The following is a 20,642-nucleotide window of genomic DNA, read 5'->3' on the forward strand; positions in this document are numbered from 1 at the left end:
GAAACACGGAGATGGAGAGGACGAGCAGGCTGGAACAAATGAGCCTCATAACGCGACATGTACCATCAGAACAGAAATGTGTTGTAAATCAAGTAAGACATGTACCTGCTTGCCGTGGTCCTCTCTTCCTCCTGAAAGCAGCTCCAGACTGCAGTGCCTCCAACAGGCCGTCCATGATACCAGTTTCATCACCCTCTGTAAACACAGCATCAAAACATAACATCAGCAATGCATCAACAAACACTGGATGAAATCAATATGTGGAGTCCAATTTTAACTTTTATTTATGTCACACATACACACTACTCCATCATCACAACCATGTTATTTTAAGTCAATACAACCCTGTCATACACACTAATTTTCCTTCCCGACAACAGGGGAGTGATTAGTGGTTTTTCTAAACCCTCTACCTATCGCTGTCTCACACAGACACGCCAAGACACACGTGGGCAGTAGGGTTATTTACCAGCCACGTTAGCAAATTAGCTACATTAACCCAGATAGGCAGTGACCTAGTTCAGCTACTGTCACTGCTAGGGGCTGCACACTACACTTTAAGGGTGATATAACACACAAACACACCCACTGAGAACAAACCTCCTTATAAAAAACCTTAAAATAATACAGACCTAATGAGTAATGGTGGCTTACAGTATACTGACTGGAAAGGAATCTTTGTATTCTGTGTATGTGTTCTGGTACAGTACAGTTTGTACGGGTGGTCTCACTGTTTGTTTACATCCACGTTGTCGGCACAGACTCTGTGTCTGGTGGCCTTAAATCAGGGATGGGGGGCCAAACCAGAGGTTAGGGGGCTACTCCATGGCATGATGCTGTGTGTACGAGTGTGTGAGTGATTGTTTTGTGGGCAGGGTTCAGTGGCACAGCTCAGCAGCTCAGGCAGATGGTTTTAATTGCTTCTATCTGAACCTGAATTGAGACAGAGGGGTCTGGAAAAAGGGGCAGTGAGGTTGGGGGTTAAAGGTTTATGTCGTCACCTCCCCCAACCTCCAAACACAAACACACGTAGCTCTGCTCCCACACACACACACACACACACACAATATATTTAATCCTGCAGTAAGCTATGAAGCAGATGGCCTGTGGTCTCGCCTGTCACGTCAGAGAAAGTCTCGCTCACACACTTCCCAGGCCTTCCACAGCTCACGTACACCCCTCAATGTCCACATCCACGAACTGCACACACAGTTCAGGATGATGTAGGCCATGTTTTTCTGCTTCCGGGGAAACACATCTGGCACATTTCCACTCACACTAATCACATGGTTGGCTTAAACCACCGGTGGAAGCACAGAGACACACAAACCTATTTGTGAATATGCACTGGAGGCAATAAGGGGACCACACAATGACCTGACTGTATATAAAAACAGGCCCTTTGTTGACCGAGTGAACTCCCAGCTAAAACCAGAATATCCTAGAGCCTGTACACTGTATAGCACTATATATCCAGTTTGAGTGTTGCCTAGGGCGACACCATTTCATGGACTCTTATCGGAGTCTGCTTTATTAAAGGAAAGATTCACAATGTTTGGCTTGTTAGCGATTAGTAAAAGGGCCAATACTGGGGGAAAAACACACTTGTTGTGTTCAATGACTTGTTGATAATCATGTGCTCTTGTTAATCCACGTGAATCTGTGGACATGATATCTTGTTAATGACGTTATTATTGGCAATCAATACAAAAATCAATACTGAAATGGCCTCTCAAACTGTGGTGGCAGAGTCAGACCCCGCACATTCATGCACACACGCAATTACACACACAACGCCAGTGCATCATACAAACAAGGCTGGGTAATGCCTGAAGCAGGTAAGAACATAAGACGGATTAATTAGTGTTAATAGCATTGGATAAAGAGCTCTTAAAGATGTCTCTGTGGATCTGATCTGCACTGCACACACACTGACACATATCTGGCACGCACACACACAGAGGGAGGACAGCATCTTGTGTGGAGCAATAGCACCCCTACTGGATGTTCACACAAAAACAGATGAGGACATGAGTGGAAACATTTACACAGAGGAGTGAAGGCAAATACAGAAAATAAAACTGAGAAAAGGGAATCAAGTATGAAAAAGAAAGACAGTGTTACAGTAGGCTGCAGAGAGAATTTCTATTGTCTAATGTGTCATGATCTTTCCTCTCTTTCCCTGCTGCCTGAGGTGAGACATCCGGCTACTCAAGCTTATCTCATCTCATCCCCCGTCTCACCCTGTCCTTTTCTCCTCTCCTCCCCTTTTCTAAGAGACAACAACACAGTCTAATCCCACAGAGAGCATCTGCTGCCCTACTCTCCTCCTATCACTCCCCCTCCCCCACACTACTCCTTCACTTGCTCCCTGTGTGGAGCGTGAGCACTCCTAGTGGCCTTTCCCATACCAGCATCCGTGTGGGTGTGTAAACTACACATTCACACACCCATAAAGAGCACACAGCCTCTCACAGTCTTTTACAGACGGTACTGACACCTAGCTGCAGAAAAAGGGAAAAGGTGGGTTTCCAAGTGGTCTGGCATTTGTCCAAAGATGAGTGCATGACAGCCAGGGATGGATTTTTCATTACTGTCGGAGACAGTGTTTATCAGATAAAATTAAGGCAATAAAAATGGACTTGCGGATATGGCATCCAAGTACTAATCCAGTCTGGAGCCCTGAATCCTGAACATACATGTTTTACGAGAGCATAAAGCCAAATAAAAGCGATTAGATTATTCAAAGATTAAATAAGTAATCATCTTACAACTTTCAGAAGAATCAGCTACTCTACATCACATGCTCAGCACACTGTGAGGCTCCACTGAGTGAACGCCTGTCTGTCTGACTCACATAGGAATGACAAGGCCACAAACTGCAAATACACGCTGACCTTCCAGGGTTTAACCAACAACTGGGATATTGTGTGAACAGAGGGACAGAAAGTGAGAAAGAGGAACATTCAGAGAGTCGTGAGAAAGAGGAACATTCAGAGAGTCGTGAGAAAGAGGAACATTCAGAGATAGCACACATACCCTATGATAGTGGGAAAAAAAGGGAACAAGGTGGATGAAAGCAAAGGTGCAGCTGCTGGAAACGACCTTTTCGTAAAAGGGTTATAAACAAGTAGAGAACAACGACCAGGTGTGTGTAAACCAGATTTGTGTGTGGTAGTATTTAAATAGTGTGGTGTTGGATGACTCCGGGCTACAGGGGCAGTCAAATATGCCACCTGTATGTAAATGATCTCTAGCCCATTAACGCACATACACACACTTATCCTTGAAGCACTATTATGTTCCAGTCACGCTAGCCTCTAGAGGCTGAGCATGAAATTTGACTACCTTACTTTCTACCACAATATGTCTGCTCCATGCTTTTAACACACAGACGAAATATTCCAAGTAGAGCCTCAGAGCTTTGCTGCGTCTTTGAGTGCCCCTTTAAATGAACGGCAGACACAGGGGGGGGGAAAGGGGAAAAAAGAAGAGTGAGTGATGGAACAAAAGCAAGAAAGAGAGGAGAGGAGAAGCCAGCTGGAACATGGAGCACTAGGAGAAAGGCCAGAAAGACTTCTTATAAAAGAGGTTCACAAAACGGACACACAGAGCAGAAACACTTTGGCCAAAACTACTCCAACACACAGGCAAATGCAAAACAGAAACATTCTCAAGAAAAAGACACAGTAGTTTTGTAACAGAGTGCAACGAGGCTGCAGAACATTTGACTGTGGAACTGTGGAGTCCCAAGAGAACCCGAGTGGAGCCAGAGAGTGGAGGAATGTACTGAAACTAGGTCACAGTCTGAGAGAAGGGGGAAAAAGTGCCTGTGCATAAATGAGTGTCTGCAAGGCAGGATTTGAGAGTTAACTGTGTATACGAGGATGAGAGTGAGAGTGTGTGTTTGTGTTACACAGGACAATATGCTGTGAGCAGTTCTCAAAGTATAACGGCATCTCATAGTAGAGTGGAAACATGTTTTTGGTGATAAAGAGATTTAGACGCTCTTTCTATGGAAGCAAATCCCCTCCACTCACCAGAGGAGTGAAAAGAGGTCAAGCGGTTCCTTACTCGTATACATCCCTCCTTGTCCTCACTCACTGCGGAGCTTATTGTTACTTGCTTAATTCAAAACGCAGGTCATCAACATTAGATTAACTCCGGTCTATAAATACTGATGGGGTGCTCTTTCTCTCTCTCTCACAGACACACACACACACGAAGACACACACACACACACTATTATTCCACAGAAGCATGGACTCTGACTGCCCCCAACTGGAATCTGAGGGAAATACAATTGGAGAGATGTGGAGTGTTTTCTCTCTCTTTCAGTCAGACACAGGTAAACAAACATGATCCAGCAATTGTGACCTGCGTTGATGTCAAGGAGTTGGTTCCTCTTGAGTTTCTCCTCCTTCTCCTTCTCTGCCTTCTCCCTGGCCAGTTTGGCCCTCTTGATCTTCTCTTCAGCCTCCTTCCTCTTCTGATTCTCCTTCACTGCTTGCTGGTAGAGGATGAAACAGAAAAAAGAAAGTGATTCTTTAAAGAAAATGACAGGTGTATGATGGAGCTGATGGATGTCTGTGTGTGTAAACATTACTTCAAAACCAGTGGATGACGGTTGTCCACAATAACTGGTAAAACAAGTTACCTCCTGCGGGAGCCCTCTCAAACGGCACATTTACAGTTGATGTATAAACTGATAATATAATGGAGTCACTCTCATTCGTTATAATGTCAATACAGACAGGTGCACAGCCTTTCTTGTCCTACTGGTTTGACATTTGTCTTTTATCTTTCCCTCTTTCATCTACTTATTTTTTTGACTCCACTTGTGTGTACGACTTTGTACTGTAGGTGTACAAATTTGGTTTGAGGGTGGTTAGTAAATGACGAAAAACCACACCTGCACCCTTTTGAAAAGGATCAAACTTGATTCACAGGCACAAATACATACCAGGAACATGTTTTTAAAGGTGTTGAGGTCACCAAAGAATTCTTCTGCGGAGATTTTTTTCGGGTCAAAGACAAAGAACTCTCCCAGGTCATTGTATTGCTTCTCCATATTCTTATGCAGCAGATCCAGCTTCTCATGCTGCTCACGGGCTGTACCCACAAAACTGTGGAGACATGATGTTAAGGAACGTAGAAACAATATCTCTGTAATTTACCAAGACATAGAAAATATAATTTATGATGGTGGGATCTATGGTTTAAATTTCTACATTAGCAGACTGATTTAGTTGCTGAATAATTATACTGAATATGTGACTGAAAAAAGAGGATATGGACATCTTCTCCGCAAATAGATCTTTGTCGTTTTGAGGAGGAGGGAAGGTCTCCAGATCTTTTTCCAGGGTCTTGATCTGACGGCCCATCAGCTCAAGGTTCTTCTGAAGTGTCTCTGCAGAAACTGCAGGAGACATAGGAGAAACATTGATGACGCAGAGCACCTACAGTACATACATAGCTCAAGATGGACTGTTGTTTTTCATATGACTACAACGAGGAAAGCACAGTTTATCAATACGATTAATGTAATGTGTAACTGCTGTTGCAATGGATGATACTATGTTGGGACTGAGATGTATAGAGATCAGTTAGATGTCCCATGTACCTCTGCTGGCCTTTTCCACATGGATAAGCTCGTCTGTGAAGCTCATGACTTCTGGATACTGCTCCTGGCACACATCAGCCAGGAAATGGAGCAGCGTCTGCTTCAGGTCAGCTGATTTGGTGTCACGCAGCTGATTGGAAAAAGGATTGATTTTAAAAGGGAACACTGAAATGGCAGTCAATCATTTAATGTCAGTGTTTTGCACTTTTCTGTTTACAGGCGTGTGTAAGTGGATGTGCAAGTAATTCCAGCAGTTATGCACTTTGTCTGTGCGTCCATGTTGCCTATGCGACATCAGAAAATCCTCTTAAAATAAATTAAAATGAATACAGACATCACTGTTGTTACACTAACTTATCACTATATTGATAGAGGAATTATGGAGCACTCTGTACATGTTGATATCTGTGTTATATATACTTCACATCTAAGGTTAATACTGAAAAGGCATAGAGGAAAAAGGAATCATAGATAATAGCATTTGTTTTCTGTTTCCGTTTGATTGTGAGATTCAGATATAATTCAGTGTTATAAATAAGTGAGGCCAAAGACATGGGCAGTGAATCGATCGATCGAGGTAAGGCTAAAGGCCTTCCAGTAAATTCAGTCATTCAGTTTTTATTGTGTGTGCAAATAATAAGTCTACGCCTCATTTTACCTTGCACAGGTATGATATGGAAAAGCCAAATGCCTTTCCATTGCGGGAGCCAGCATTCATATAGTTCCCAACAAGGAGGGTGATTTCTAGTAGCTTGGTAAAGGTATGGCTTTTCATGAGCTCCTCGCAGGCTGCCGTCACAGACACCACATCTGGCTTGATGTTATTCAGCTGCTCCTCAAACTGCAGCTTGAACTGGATGGCCTGAAGCCTAGGCATCAGCTTCTTCACGCTGGACATCTGGAGAGAGAAAAGAGATTGTGGGGATTTGAGACCTATTCTGAAAATGCTTGTCGCCACATTTGATTGTGTGTGTGTGTGTGTGTGTGTGTAGTTGTGAATGAGTGAAGGGGATTTCATCTATTACGCACATCTTCCACGGTCGAACAAAGCAGTCTGTGTTCAACAGCATGAGGATTCTCTGTGACTAATATATTGACAACGTTATGACTTTATCTCTGTATTTAAACATTTTCTATGCCTCATTTGCTACCACACTGATTTCCCTGCTATATTTGTGGTAAGTCATGTCCAAGTCAGCAGGAAACTGAAATTAACAGATTTTACAATAACAAAAAGGTCTGCTTTGTGTGTTTTTTTGTTTGTGTATTTATGTTTCCTCACCACAACTCCAAACTGCTCGGACTCAGCCAGGTCATCATATTCATCCTTCATCTCTCCCAGGACGTTCAGCTGCTCTTGTGCCGGCAGTTGTTTGATTAGATTCTAAGTGGTAATAAGAGGAAAATATACATGACTAACAGGATCTGGAGACACTTGTGTTAATGCCACTCACATGTGTCCCAAACTACCCTTTGGGCAAGAGGGATCAAAGACAGAAAGTCACAAGAGTGTCACAAGAGTAAACTAGGAAACGTTCTGCTGTTCATTATGTTATATCAATGCATGAGTGGTTGCACATGCAGCAAACTTATATACCATTACTGGACAGATCTGAGCTCTGTACCTGAACCATGGACTCCGTGAGGATCTTCTCATTAACCTCCAAGACGGCGTTCTTGATCTCTTCATACGGGAGACGGAACGATCCCAGGAAAATGGCTGTGTGTGCAAAGACAAGTAACAGCACAGATCATGAGGATTCGGATGAACACACTGTATTGTTGGCTTTTCAATTAAAGTGTTCACTATATGCTTTTAGTATGGGCTTATCACGCTTTCAGGCATGTGTGGACTTACAAAGGTTCTGTGAACTCTTGCCATCAAGAATCTTCAGCTCCTTCACCTTCTTCTTCTGCACCTGCTTCTTATCGTCTACCCCATCCTGCTCCTTTTTGGCTTGAGAGGTGGATGGAGAAAAGGGGAGGGTGGTGGAAATATTCAGATTGACAGAAGAAAGAGGAGACTTTGTTAGAAATCATATGTTTTTGATAAGTACATCTGGATATGAACAGAAATACATTTGGACAGAAGGACAGTAATCAGTGAGTTCTGTAGTAGAGACAGAAGTAGATATGAGGGATGAATACAAGGCCTATGTGACGGCTATAAAAACTGACAGACTTGGCACGGCCTTCACTTTATTCACTTTCTCCCAACTGTATGGTGTCATGGAGGTGTTGGGATTATTGTATCAGTGGCCCTGGGTAAAATGGCACTGCTATGAAATGGCTGTAACACTGGGGGAAAGATGTCCCTAGTGTGTGTGGGCCTGGCAAATATGTTCAGACATTTATTAGCTGTAAGGCATTTAAAGTTGCAATCAGCTTACACACATGCATCTACAGTACACTGCATTACACACACACACACTTGACAGAAACATTTCACATTAACGTGTTCTGGCAAGGTCAGGATTGTGACTGTAAGGATGTGTCAGTGTGTGGGGGCTGAATGTGCACTGGATGAGAATTAGGAGTGAAAGATGAACAAGCACATGTGTTTGACCACATAACAGCCCCACTGCGAACAGGCACATCAGGTCAAAGGTCAACGTACGTCAGAGTGCTGGATGTCACAGCTGCTCACTTCCTGTCAGTATTATCTAACCACTCATACTCTATTTAACTGTTCTGAGCTGAACTAATCTGAAAGTGCTGCAAAAATACTGTATGTCATGATTAAAATGATCAGTTGATCAACAATTTTTTTAAATCACTGAAAAAACTGGTAATTCTGTATATATTCCAAACATGTTTTGGTTATAGCTTCTCAAAGGTGAGGAGTTTGTTTTATTTCTATAATAAATTAAATGCATTTTTAACAGTGGGTATGACGAGCATCTCTACCACCTACTGTTTGTTTCAGTCTCTCTTTAGCTTATGTCTCATTCTCCAAATGTCCTTGTCTGTGTCTCATGTCCAGACAGTTACGAGGAATTAGAATCATTCTCTGGAAAACAGCCAGAGGGTCCTTGTACAGCATGTACTGTAAGAGTATCTGTCCCTTTGTCATATTCTGTCTGAAACACACAGACAAACAACACCGCCCATCTGTTTCCACTGACCGGTGATGACCTCATGTAGTGATATCAGAACCTAAATTTAGTGTTTCATTACAAATGACAATACTGGACTGAAACTACTGTAACCACTGTAAATAATGACTAAATGTTGTGGAAACAGACCTACTTACTTACAGCTAATTAATCACTAGTGTTACTATATTATTATTCATGGTAAATTAGGTTCATCTAACCTCTAAAGCTCTCTATACTGCATTTCTGACCTTACTTCTTCACTTCCTCAGTCATTCATCCATATTTTACACAACATGCCCACAATCTGCTGCACTTCTCTCTCATTCACACAGCAACACTGTAAGGCTTCTCCACACAGACAAAGGGATAGCCACTACAGCACAACAAGTCATTCATCCATCTGTCCATCCTTCCATATGTCCAGTCAAACAGTGCTTTGTCTCTGTGAGAGAGGCCAATCAGTCTGACAGTCTGGTAACAAGTCCAGGCCTCTTAATGAGCTCCTCATCTCTCCATTTAGACACAAAACAGTCAGCAGACTGTATCCACAATAAGTCCCATTGTTCCACTCAGCATCAGCTTCAGCTCTATGAAACTCCTCTCTCAGAATCAACCTCTACCTGTGTCTAATGTTTGGCACAAACTTTCAGGCAATATGATCTATTTCCATATAGTTTGCATTATATCAGTATATCAGCTGTTTGCATCAGCTCCATGAATCAGTAACACTATTGTGTGTCCAACACACCAGCCAAAGCCCCTGCTGAGAGCAGGAAACCACAGCAGGAAGTAAACCATTACACACACACAGGGTAGGAAAATCCATCAGGACATCCGAGTGGAAACAACATAAATATCTTCACACAAACACATCAACACAGCTGAAAGGTTCGGAAGAAACTCAAAGGAAGTGGCAAGAATCTACAAATAAACATCTCAGGACAGAGACACAAACAGGGGGCCTGAGAGCGAAGTAAAATAATCCTCTTCTTCAAGACAAAAGAGAGAACTAATACCTCTAGAATAGAGTAGTGAGAGAAATAAAGAGATCTACGTGTAATTATAATATCAGCAAAAGCTTAAACCCATTACCCCCTGTACACACGTATGCGCATGCAGTCATGCACAAAGTAAAAGGTTACTGTGCAGATCTAATCTGGATAGTAAAGAGAGATAATCCAGTTGGTCTGGGACAGGACTAGTGACCTAGTGACAGCATCATGTCACTAGGTCAGTGAGTGCCTGTGTGTGAGCCGATGAGGGAGCATGCGTTTGTGTGTGTGTGTCTGTGCGTCCAGGCTATAATGACTACAGAGCCAGCTGCGCTCTAGCCAATGAAATCAGGCGTTGCTATGTAGACATCATGGCTGATTCATAAAATGGGGGCTGGTGTGCAGATTGTAAAATGGCTGCTCTGTGGTTTCCACATGCGGAGCCGGCTCCTTTCATTTATGAGCCGATGGCACCTCTAGTGGTGGCTATGGAGTGCTGCGCCATGTTACACTTAGTCATTGTGGGGGAGGAGATGACTGAGGCAGAATGCATGTGTGACTGGAGACACACACACGCACACACCCACACACACCACATACACATACTAACACACTTGTGGAGTGCTGACATCTTAAAATCCACATGTTTTATCATCGCAGCTGTCTTTTTGTTACACCGGAACACAAAGAAGGGCCCTTTTGTGGAAACAAATCACTACCACCCCACTACCACACACACACCCACCCACACGCACACTCTTCTCTTTTCCTGGAACACCTCCCCCTCTTGTCTAACCAACAGCTGCTTGGCACTGAGAGATGATGAGGAAAAAAGGGGGGGGGTCAAGTCTTTCTGTGTGTGTGTGTGTACGCGATACTGTGCACGCAGACACGCATGTGTATGCGTAATAAAAGACAAACTAAATTTTTCCATTTCTGACTTCTGTTTTTAATTAAGTGGCAAGAGAAAAAAAACAGAGTGATGGAGAGGGAGAGGAGGCGAAAGGAGGGGTGCTCACACAGAATCATGAGGAGCCAAGTCATGCAGAGAGTCTCTGTCAATATGTAACTAAGTGTGGGTGTATGTGTGTGTCTACACAAAGAGGAGTCTGTTTATCAGTCAGCAGACCTGAGTGTGTCCTTCATCCCCCCCCATCCCTCCCTCCTATTCCCTTCCTCTCTCGTTCCCTCACTCCTTAAAAGGACAAAATGTGTGGTGGAGAAGGTGATGGGTAGCCAGGCTTGGAGAAAGAAAAAAAAATGGAAAAGACAGATGGAAAAAGAGAAAAAAGAACACAAAGAGAGAGAAAATGGATAGTGCACTTTCATCCCTGACCACTTTTAACTATTTTCCCAACTCATAGAATAGTTTAAGTCCTCCCTCAGAAAGCACAGCTTCATCTTTTTTCTATCTCTTCTCCTTTCATGTGGTCTATTCATCCTCTTGTCACCACTCCCTGCTTGTGGAGCCCTGCAGTTTATTTTTAACCCGCTAAAAGCTTTCAGATGACGTGCCCCATTGTATATCTGTGGCCCAAAAGTGTTTTGCATGGGCCCTCTGGTGGCAGCATAGGGGAAAAGCATGACATTAACTTTATATAACTTCAAACTAAGTTTTTTTCCATTCAGCATTCCAGGGCTGGAGACTGTCTAAACTAAAACAGAGGAGAGGGTTTATAGTTTCAACATCAATATCTGTGGGCTGAGCAGTTCTTTGGAAAAAGTTGCTGAGGTTGCTCAAGAAAAAGAACCACACAGAGACACAAACAACTCTTTTGCCAAATGTTCATGTCAACAGAGATTAAAAACATTACAGGGACATTTAATACGAAAATAACATGTTTATGGTTTTAGAAAAGTTTACTTTAAGAATGCTAAAGTATTAATAGTAAAAGAGGAATGAGAAAAAGAAGAAAAAGGAGAGAGGGGGGCATGAAGTTCTTTGTTTAAAGTAAACAGAAGGGCAAAACTATGGCAGACAGAAGGACAGCTGTAGCCTTGGTCCCTTTAAACTTTAAATGTCCAACATTCTGTCACTCTACGTCAGAGTGTGTGTGCGTGTGTGTTACAATGAAAGCAAGTTTGACAGAAGAAGAATAAGGGGGTTTCCACGGTAACCTCCAGTCTGAAAGAGCCCCTTCATCCTGTTTTTCACCCTGAAAGGAAATGAGGAGAAAAAATTCCTGACTGTGTGTGTATGTGCATTTGTGTGCGCCTGTGTGCGATTGTGTGAAAAGGACCAGATGGCAGGGTGCGGCAGTGAGGAGGGGGGACGGGGGGCAGGATGTGGGAGGGCCAGGGTGCCGGGGGAGGGCTTGTGGGAGGGGCTAAGACCGTGCTCCCTTGCGCTCCCCTGGTGCATGATCAGTGTAACTGCAGCTTGGACTTTCTGCTCTGAACTGAAGTTGGATATTATCCCACTGTTTTTGCTTTAAAAACATAAAAAATAGCCAATATTTATAGTTAAAAAAAATCTACCATAATTAATAAGCTTGTTTTTGTTTACCATCATTAGATTGGGCCTGCTGGCTCTAACTAACACACTTTCAACAAAGCTTGAAGGACACCCCACTTCTGAAAGTTTTAAAGTTGATTATTTTTAATCTAAGCCTACGGGAATGAGTTTGTTTGAATCCATAAAACATAATTTGCCTTTTTGTTGGTCCTAAATAATTAACAATTGCAAGCACAATAACCTGTGCATACATTTTATTTGATTAAATTCAAAATTAACATCTAATGGCTCTTAGTCTTCAGACTTTAAATGAGTAATACAAGACGCCCTGCTGCTAAAGTTTAGTGACAATCATATGTATGTTTGAGTATTTTGACTTTTTAAATTAATTAAAGCATTAAATGGCGTGTGAGTTCATGTCAAAGTGTTCTGAATTTTGATTATTATTATACATTTGGATGACTGACAGCTTCATAATATACTAAATGGGAAGAACTCAAGTCCACTTCATTAAAAAGTACTGTAGTGTATATAGATTTACATAGTTTCCATCTAAATGTATTGACTATAGGAGGCACAGAAAGTGGGGTCCTTCAGTGAGGTTACATTTTATGTGTGGAGTCACAGTGCCCTCCACTGGTGAATTAGATGTACTGCTGCTAGACGGCAGAAGGCACGCAAACCACTACAACTGGATACACTGTTTATTACCTTCACAGTCCATGTCACTCAGCATCCAAGTGTGTGTAGGAGTGTGTGTGTGTGTGTGTGTGTGTGAAAGACAGAATCAAAAAAAGAACATACTGATTGTGTGTGTATGTGACAGTGTAGGGGGTACGGACGGGGGGAGACAGAGGTGGAGAGAGTGTGTTTGGTGCTTGGACACAGTGGGTCTGTGCGTGCCAGTGTTGTTCTCTCAGGGCCATTCTGACCTCTCTCTGCTCTTCTGGCCATGAAGGTCTTCAGTGATGACGCACACACGGCATGTAACGGCATCACTGATGAGACACACATACATACACGCACACACACACACCAAGTATGCTGCCTGCATTGCTGATAAGGTGCACTACAGTCGACACACAGACACAGCACTACCTTGAACTCAAATTCGTACTTGCTGAAACCACACAAACAGCCCATAAATCCCCATAGCAAATAACAGAGGACACGGACAGAACCCCCCACCACCACATGCACACGCACTCGCACGCACACACACATACACACTTACAGGGAGAGGTGAGCTGCTATGGTGTGCTTATTAAATCAGTCCTATATCAGCCAGTCTCCTTGGGACAGCAGAAAAGATTTACTACAGCAATTACACAGGCTAATTACAAGGAGGAGAGATAGAGGGAGTCGGGGAGAGCTACAGAGTGTAAAGGAGAGAGGGAAATCAAATCAAAAGGAGCGAGAGCAAATAAAGGTGTGGAAACTGAGACGACGAGAGAGCAAATAATGGGGGGAGAGAGAGAGAGAGAGAGAGCGAAGTTGGTGTAAAGGACAGGGACAATGAGGATGTGACCTTGAGGCAGCCACAACACCTGTGCCTTGAGTGGGGTACATGGACGACAACAGAAAAACGGTTCAGTGTTGAGACTCCCCAACCAGCTGTGTGTGTTAGCTTGTGAGTGTGTTTGTGTGTGTGTCCGTGCCTGTGCCTGACTTACTAACTGAGTGACTCACTGAGTATGTAAGTAGTTTTTCTGTGGTACTCTGGTAGTCTGCGTGGTGCTTTGGTGTTTGTTATTCACAGTGTGAATGTCCTTGACGCTGCACTGGCCTTCACAGCACAGCACTCCCTCTACGGGGAGGAGAGTGAATTACATCAGTAAGCAGGCTCCCTCACTGTTATGCTGGGTATCAATCAAGCCTGATCCCAATTCCTAGTGCTGTGGAAGGCTTGTGGTGACATTTGCAGACACTTACATGCATTACAAATGCGTGCGTGTGTGTATGTATGGGACTGACTGAGAAGATTAGTGTTCTTACAGACAGCTATGACAGACAGCTATGACAGAAAGTCTGACGGTCTCATATTTGAATATATAGCCTATAAGAGGTAGCAATTGGGAAATGCTAATAACTTGATTCTTAGTCATTCCCATTTGAGAAAGACAGAATGCACCACACTTCCTAACCTTCAGTCAAAAGTGGGCGTTCACAAGCTCTTGCTCATGGACACTTCATCCTGTCAAGGTGCTCTAACTCAGGTCGTACACTTGAATGTTAGTCTCTTTATGTACAGAGCCAGCTGCCTGCCAAATGTACTGACATTTCCCTGCCTGTCAAGTGTACAGTCCGTCCCGTCCGTTTCAGTGACACATGCACAACCATGCAGAAAGTCTCATTTACATGAGCTCAGAGGTAGAAATGAAAACTTATAAATTGGGTTTCTATCTCAATTAAAAAGTTAGATGAACTGTAACACTCATGCACCCCATGAGGCACATTTTGCCCTGGGCAAAAAGGATTAGGTTCTGCGCTCCTGTCAGCCCTCAAATATTCATTATTACCTTATGGAAAGATAGCAGACAGAGAGCAAGTGGGAGCAAGAAGGAGCAAGCATGAGGGAGAGTGCAAAAAAAAGGGAGCATGAGTAAGTGATAGAGAGGCACTTTATGAATACAAGCAGTTCTGACTTATGCAAAGCAAAATAGATGAAAGGAGGACAGAGAAAAATGGAGGTCTACACGGTGTCATGCCATGGAGGACAGTTAAAAGCTCGTCGCAGGGCTGGAGCACACACTCATCCTCTGTTAATCCCTCAGTTTCTGTCCTCTCGTCTCCAACCATCCATCCCTTCACTCGTCTTTATCTCTGCTTCAGTGATGAGGACAAAGGAAAGCACTCACTCATTTTCTCCCTCCTTTCCCAGTTCTCTCCCCCCCTCCTTTCTCCTTCTCCCGGTCTCTTCAGGCAAGGCTCGCAGGCCTGATTAGCAATTGTGACTTGACCGCATGGTGGAAAGATTGGCACACACGCACAAACACACAGGAGCATGTACACACACATATGCATTCAAAACATATGTGGCAAAGAAGAGGACTAGGGCCAGTTTTGCTGGGTCTAATTACCCCCTGAGCAAGGCCCAGAGTCAACCAAGGGGCTGGAGAGGAGGAGGGAGTTTTGCCTTTTCTAATGTCAGCCATTGCTCGCAGGACACACACATGCACTTGAAGAAGTGTGTCTGACTGGAGGCAAAAAGATAGAGCTGTTTTCTGTGCTTGTCACTATGGTTTTTTCCACCAACATGTTAATATGACCAAGCCAAGGAAACTAGAGAGGGAAAAAAGAGATGCGTTCGGAGCAATGCTGGAGGAGCGATAAAGAGGATGAGCAACAAAATGGAGCAACTGCGAGGGGAGGCAGTATGGTGGGGAAGAGAGTGTGGAGCAAAAATTATGGGAGATGAGGATGAGGAGACAGTGTGAATGAGGAAAAAGAAAAGGGGAATGAGAGCCAAGATCAAGACGGACGTTGCCTCAATGATAATTAATACACTGGACACAGTCGTTTCCACATACATACAAACCCGAAGCTCCACCTTTGAACTAGAATTAAGTGTATTTTATTTACAGCTTTAAATCATTGGAAAACCTACACTGATCCTTCAATCCATACTGCTGAGAACACGGTGAACACTTCTTTGCATTTGTGTATGTGAACCTTTTTCTTTGTTGCAAATGCTTTGGGAAAACTACTGCAGGTGTTTGAAATACATCAATAACACCGGATCATAGTCAAACTAAGTAGCTGCAGGGGTATGACAACCGCGATCTGGCAACCTCCACCTTTGCGTGGGAACCTGGGGAAAAGTCTCTCTCATCAAAGATCCATCAGGGTGCTGCAGGGTTTTTTAGTTTGTGAAATCATTTTTACCCCCTCCCCAAAAGAGAGAGAGAGAGAGAGAAAAAAATCCCCCAACCTCACCAAATAAACTAAACAAGAGAAATAGATGTTTAGACAGACGTGCAAATCCTCTCCTAGAACATCTGTCTGCTGGCCTCTCGCTGGAATTGGCTGTAGCTGGGGCTAGACAAAAAGACACACATGCATGCACACAAAGACACAAACAAAAACAAAAAATTCACAGAAGCACACACTTAATCCCACCATGTGCTTAGTGAGCCATCAGGGGACGTGTTGCCAATCAGGCAGCTATGTGAGGCTGGGCGAATGAAAACAATCAAGGAACAACACACAATATGGCTACGGGACTGGCACGTGTTTGTGTGAGTGACAGAGTGTGTATGTGTGTGCACGCCTGTGTGATTGAGTTCACAGATTCATACACACATAATGCCAAGCGGAGAGCAGCCTCTGTGCTTGCTCAATGCATTCCTAGAGGGACTGTGTGTGGAGAGATTTTCTGGGTCTTCTGTAACTAAAAATGATTGATGTAAGAGTGGCATATTCAGGGAAAGAATCAATGTTTTAGGATTCACTGGTTATTCAGCCCGTGCACTTATCTTTTGATGAAAGCATCTGCAAAATGAATGTGATGTAAAGATAATCTATTCCGCTGCAGTGCTGCCTCAAGGTTTAACCTGGGGGCTGGCCTGAATGCAATTTGTTTTTCCTTGGCCTGCATGATACGGTAAAATAAAATCATATTGCGATTATTTTGACAGATATTATGACTGCAATATGATTCATGATTAGTGGGAATGGTCATTGGTCATCACAATTTCCATTTTAATTTAAAAAGAAACTTGAAATCATTATTATGGGACTTTTGTTCGGTAAACAAACAGGTTTTCTTACAGCTTGAGAGCAAGATTTGAAGGCCAGGGGGGTCCTTCTGATGATGTTTTGTCACATTTTTTCGATTGCAAAAAATAAACTTTATACCCACAGCAATCAATGTATCTTTTGATCATGAGTAATTTATAATTTCGATGCCAGGAAACAACATATGACACACTGTTTCATTTCAGTGGAGGGGGAGGGGGAGAGGAGGAGAAGACAAAGAAGAAGTTGAAACTGCTGCACCTGTGTAGAGCCAGGCAATGTACATGTCAGCACCACTGTGGATGTTTTTTAAACTACAGGTTAGGAACTTCCTTTAAAAATTGGATTTTGGAAGTAAGAGCAAGTAATTATTGGTCTTGGCTGGAAAAAAAATCTGTATTGTGCAAAAGAATAATGCAGGTGAAACATCAGATTATGTTTGAATTCAAGCATACTCCTAACCTTGAAAACAAAACTGTTCAGATGAAGCATTTTCCAAACTTTCAAGACTTCGTTTAAACCCTGTAATGTAACACAAGACTGTGTGGTATTTCTTCATTCTACCTGTTGTTTGTACCGCAGACCTGTGACCTAGCGCGTGTGTGTATGTCTAGCGAGCTATTACTCTTCTCTCTGTCTTGTCTCTTCTCACGGCTCAGTGAGTGTGTCAGTCTGCATTGGCCCTCTTTCAGAAGCTAGTGAGAGATGGCAGCACCATTAAAATTTAACCCACTATCTCGCCACTCACCACACACTGACAAGAGAGGGAAAGAGAGAGAATGGCAGAGATAGCCAGACAGGCATACACGGATATATACAGGCATGTATCTAACCACAGATATGCACATACACAACCGCACACACACACATGCACACACACACACACACTCATTCCGGAGGAGTGAGTTAGATGTGATAGCGAGAGATGGGGAGCGACGGAGCAAAAGATCCCATACAGATGGAAAGTAAAGAATAAGATGGAACAGATTACCGCTTGAAAACCACACATGTACCCACATACACACACATCTGATGCATAGATGGCTGTGGAAATGAGTGGCATCAATTCAGCAGGGGAAATGGAGAACGTGTATGCGCCTTACGTCCTATCAGTCCACACTATCCCTCTCTCTAAATCCACATTTCCACACTTTCTATTACTTTCTCCCTCATCAGCTCTGGCTTCTCACTCCTTCAGCCATCCGTCTTTCAGTTTCCCTCCCTCTCGTTCAATATTTTTTTGACGCATAGCTTTTTCATTTCTCCGTCCTCTCTCTCTCTTGTTTTTTCTACAACTCTCTCTCTCTTTCTCTGTGTCTTCCTGTCCTTTTCTGCCCCAGTGGAGTGTGGGATAGCAGGCAGTGCTGGGAGGCCTATGGTCTCTTAATTAAGAAGCAAGGCGGAACGAGGCCACAGTTAACAAGGACACACACTCGCACACACAGACGTTTGCATTGCTTTACTTGTAAGGACCCGCATTATCTCCAGGCCCCAGTACTAAAGTTAACCCTCAGTAGGAATAGGCTCTGGCCAAAAAATAATATCATGATCTCTTTGATTGCAATCACGATCCACTATCTAAATTGCAATCTATTTCTCAATTTTTAAATGTCCTGGAGACCACAGCCCGACTGGGAATCACCCATGAATTTCTCAATTTGCAGCGTTAAAAGGCAATATTGCATTTAATAAAGTTATTTTTGGCACAAGCTCCTCATCGGCCATGCTGCTAGCTGTAATTCAAGTTGAGTTGTTTACAATCCGAGCCATGTGAAGTAATTCTTCTTATCAGCATAGCCATCTTGTTGGCTACATCAATTTATTGGTTTTTAATAGAAGAGAAAACAGAAGGAGGAGGACATTAATTAATCTCTACAACTCAAAAAAAGTAGTTTGTGGACGCCTTGAAGATCACTCTTGGTCTAAAATCATCAGATCGTCAACCCATAACAGTCAGCACCACATCCTTGACCTGAGCCCATACTCTCTAACACTAATCTAGACCTTATTCAGACCTTCAACCCAAGTCCTAACCCTTTATTTGCTACTTTAAACTTAAAAACTGAGAAATAGCCAAAAGTGGCCTCACTTTGCAAAACTTCACTTAAAGCATCTAAAGCTCAAATTCTACCACACGAAGATGGAAGTACACACACACAGAGACACAGACAGGCACTGCACAAAAAACAACGCAGCAGACACCGCTGAAGACCACTGTGCTCCGGTCCCACACACACACTCACACAAGCTTTCCTCCTCTTTCACACACCACAACACCTAATCAGAGGCTGAGGACCTGGGTTGAAATCTGCGGGGCTAGGACTCAATCAGCTAGTGCAATCAGACACAGGACAGACACACACACTCACATGCATTCATTCACACACAGGGCTAAAATTACACACACGGATGACACACACGTTATAAGCCCTGAGCTCACGGACGAGAGGAAGGCCATCACATTATTCAGTCTACCTCATCACCACTGTAACCAACACACACGCAGCACACACGGAGGAGGCGGGATGGAAGTAGCTATTTTGAGAGCGCGTGCGTCCGTTCTCTTCGAAGGTGACTTTGGGCTGGCTGGAGTGGTAATTGGGTACACATACAAATGCCTTTTTCTTCCTCTTCCCCACGATCTCTTCAAAGTCTCTCTTGTACCCCCCCCCCTCTTTTCCTCCCACCGTGATCCCCCTCTTTCTCCTCACTGCGGCCCCCGAACGTGATTACATTTCCGACATGAGTGAGGGGTGAAGAGAGTGAGCAGAGGAATGAAGAAAAAGTGAGAGAGACAGATGATTGACTTGAAAAACAAAGAGAAGGTAGAAAACAGCTCTTTCACTGGATGGAAAAATAAAAAAAACAAAGGCGTAGACACACACGTATATACATTAGCATTTGCCCCCTACGCACAAAAACGTACACCTATATATATACATATATATCATTTACTCGGTTGGGGAGCGAGGCAAAGCGGAGGAAAAACACACGAAATGTCACTCAGACTGTCACCCTGATCTTTTCTGTTGAGACGCACGCAGACACACACACATACAAAGTGCAATGGCCATCTCATTTCCTCAGACGAGTGAGTTCTCTCTCCCTCTTTCTGTCTCTCCTTCTGGACTCCGTCGCTGTGGTGATAAAATTAGCATTCCTTTCCCTCCTTCTGCTTCTCCCTCCCTCGACGACTGGACAAGAGGTGAGGACCACAGGGACGGAAGAAAGGAGAGAGAGAGAAAGAGAAAGAAGAAAGAAAGATGGGAACAAAAGAAGACATTAAGAGAGAGAGAGAGAGAGAGAGAGAGAGAGAGAGAGAGAGTGAGAGGAAAAAGCCTGAGAGAGACGTGGACACAAAGAAACAATCGGAGAACAGAGTGTGACAGGCGGAGATAGAAGAGGGATGGGAAGACAAAGACAGGGAGAATGAGAGAAAAAGAAAAATACAGCAAGTGGACAGAATGCAGACTTGTGGAGAGAATGAGGGGGAAAAATATACCCTCAGGAGATTTTTATCACCATGACAACACTCTCCTGTCTCCTTTGCTGTCCAGTTGCATGATGAACTCCAGCTACTTGACCTCAGCGTGGACGAAACATCCACTCACTATTGCAGCCCGATCGTCAATCCATGGTTAAATTATCAGCAATAACAAGTTTCAACACAGTTTTAAAGACTAATTGGGATGTGTGTTTGAAGAGACAGCAAGGACAATACGCAACACACCAGAATT

The 20,642-nt window shown here is 43.4% G+C and overlaps 1 protein-coding gene across 1 annotated transcript in view; it reads right to left on the bottom strand.

The window, feature by feature from the left end:
• diaph1 (diaphanous related formin 1) overlaps positions 1 to 20,642 on the bottom strand; it is a 95,946-nt gene that overhangs the window by 11,778 nt on the left and 63,526 nt on the right. The window contains exons 18-26 of the mRNA XM_084353599.1: positions 7,482 to 7,580; positions 7,249 to 7,343; positions 6,906 to 7,007; positions 6,282 to 6,521; positions 5,624 to 5,753; positions 5,294 to 5,419; positions 4,964 to 5,127; positions 4,378 to 4,510; positions 106 to 195 (exon numbers count right to left, since the gene is read on the bottom strand). Of these exons, the coding sequence (XP_084209725.1) occupies positions 106 to 195; positions 4,378 to 4,510; positions 4,964 to 5,127; positions 5,294 to 5,419; positions 5,624 to 5,753; positions 6,282 to 6,521; positions 6,906 to 7,007; positions 7,249 to 7,343; positions 7,482 to 7,580 (1,179 nt within the window). The remainder of the gene's footprint in view (positions 1 to 105; positions 196 to 4,377; positions 4,511 to 4,963; positions 5,128 to 5,293; positions 5,420 to 5,623; positions 5,754 to 6,281; positions 6,522 to 6,905; positions 7,008 to 7,248; positions 7,344 to 7,481; positions 7,581 to 20,642) is intronic.

The sequence above is a fragment of the Pagrus pagrus genome (genome assembly GCF_965226575.1).
Source record: "Pagrus pagrus genome assembly, chromosome: 5".
In the NCBI taxonomy this organism is placed as follows: Eukaryota; Metazoa; Chordata; class Actinopteri; order Spariformes; family Sparidae; genus Pagrus; species Pagrus pagrus.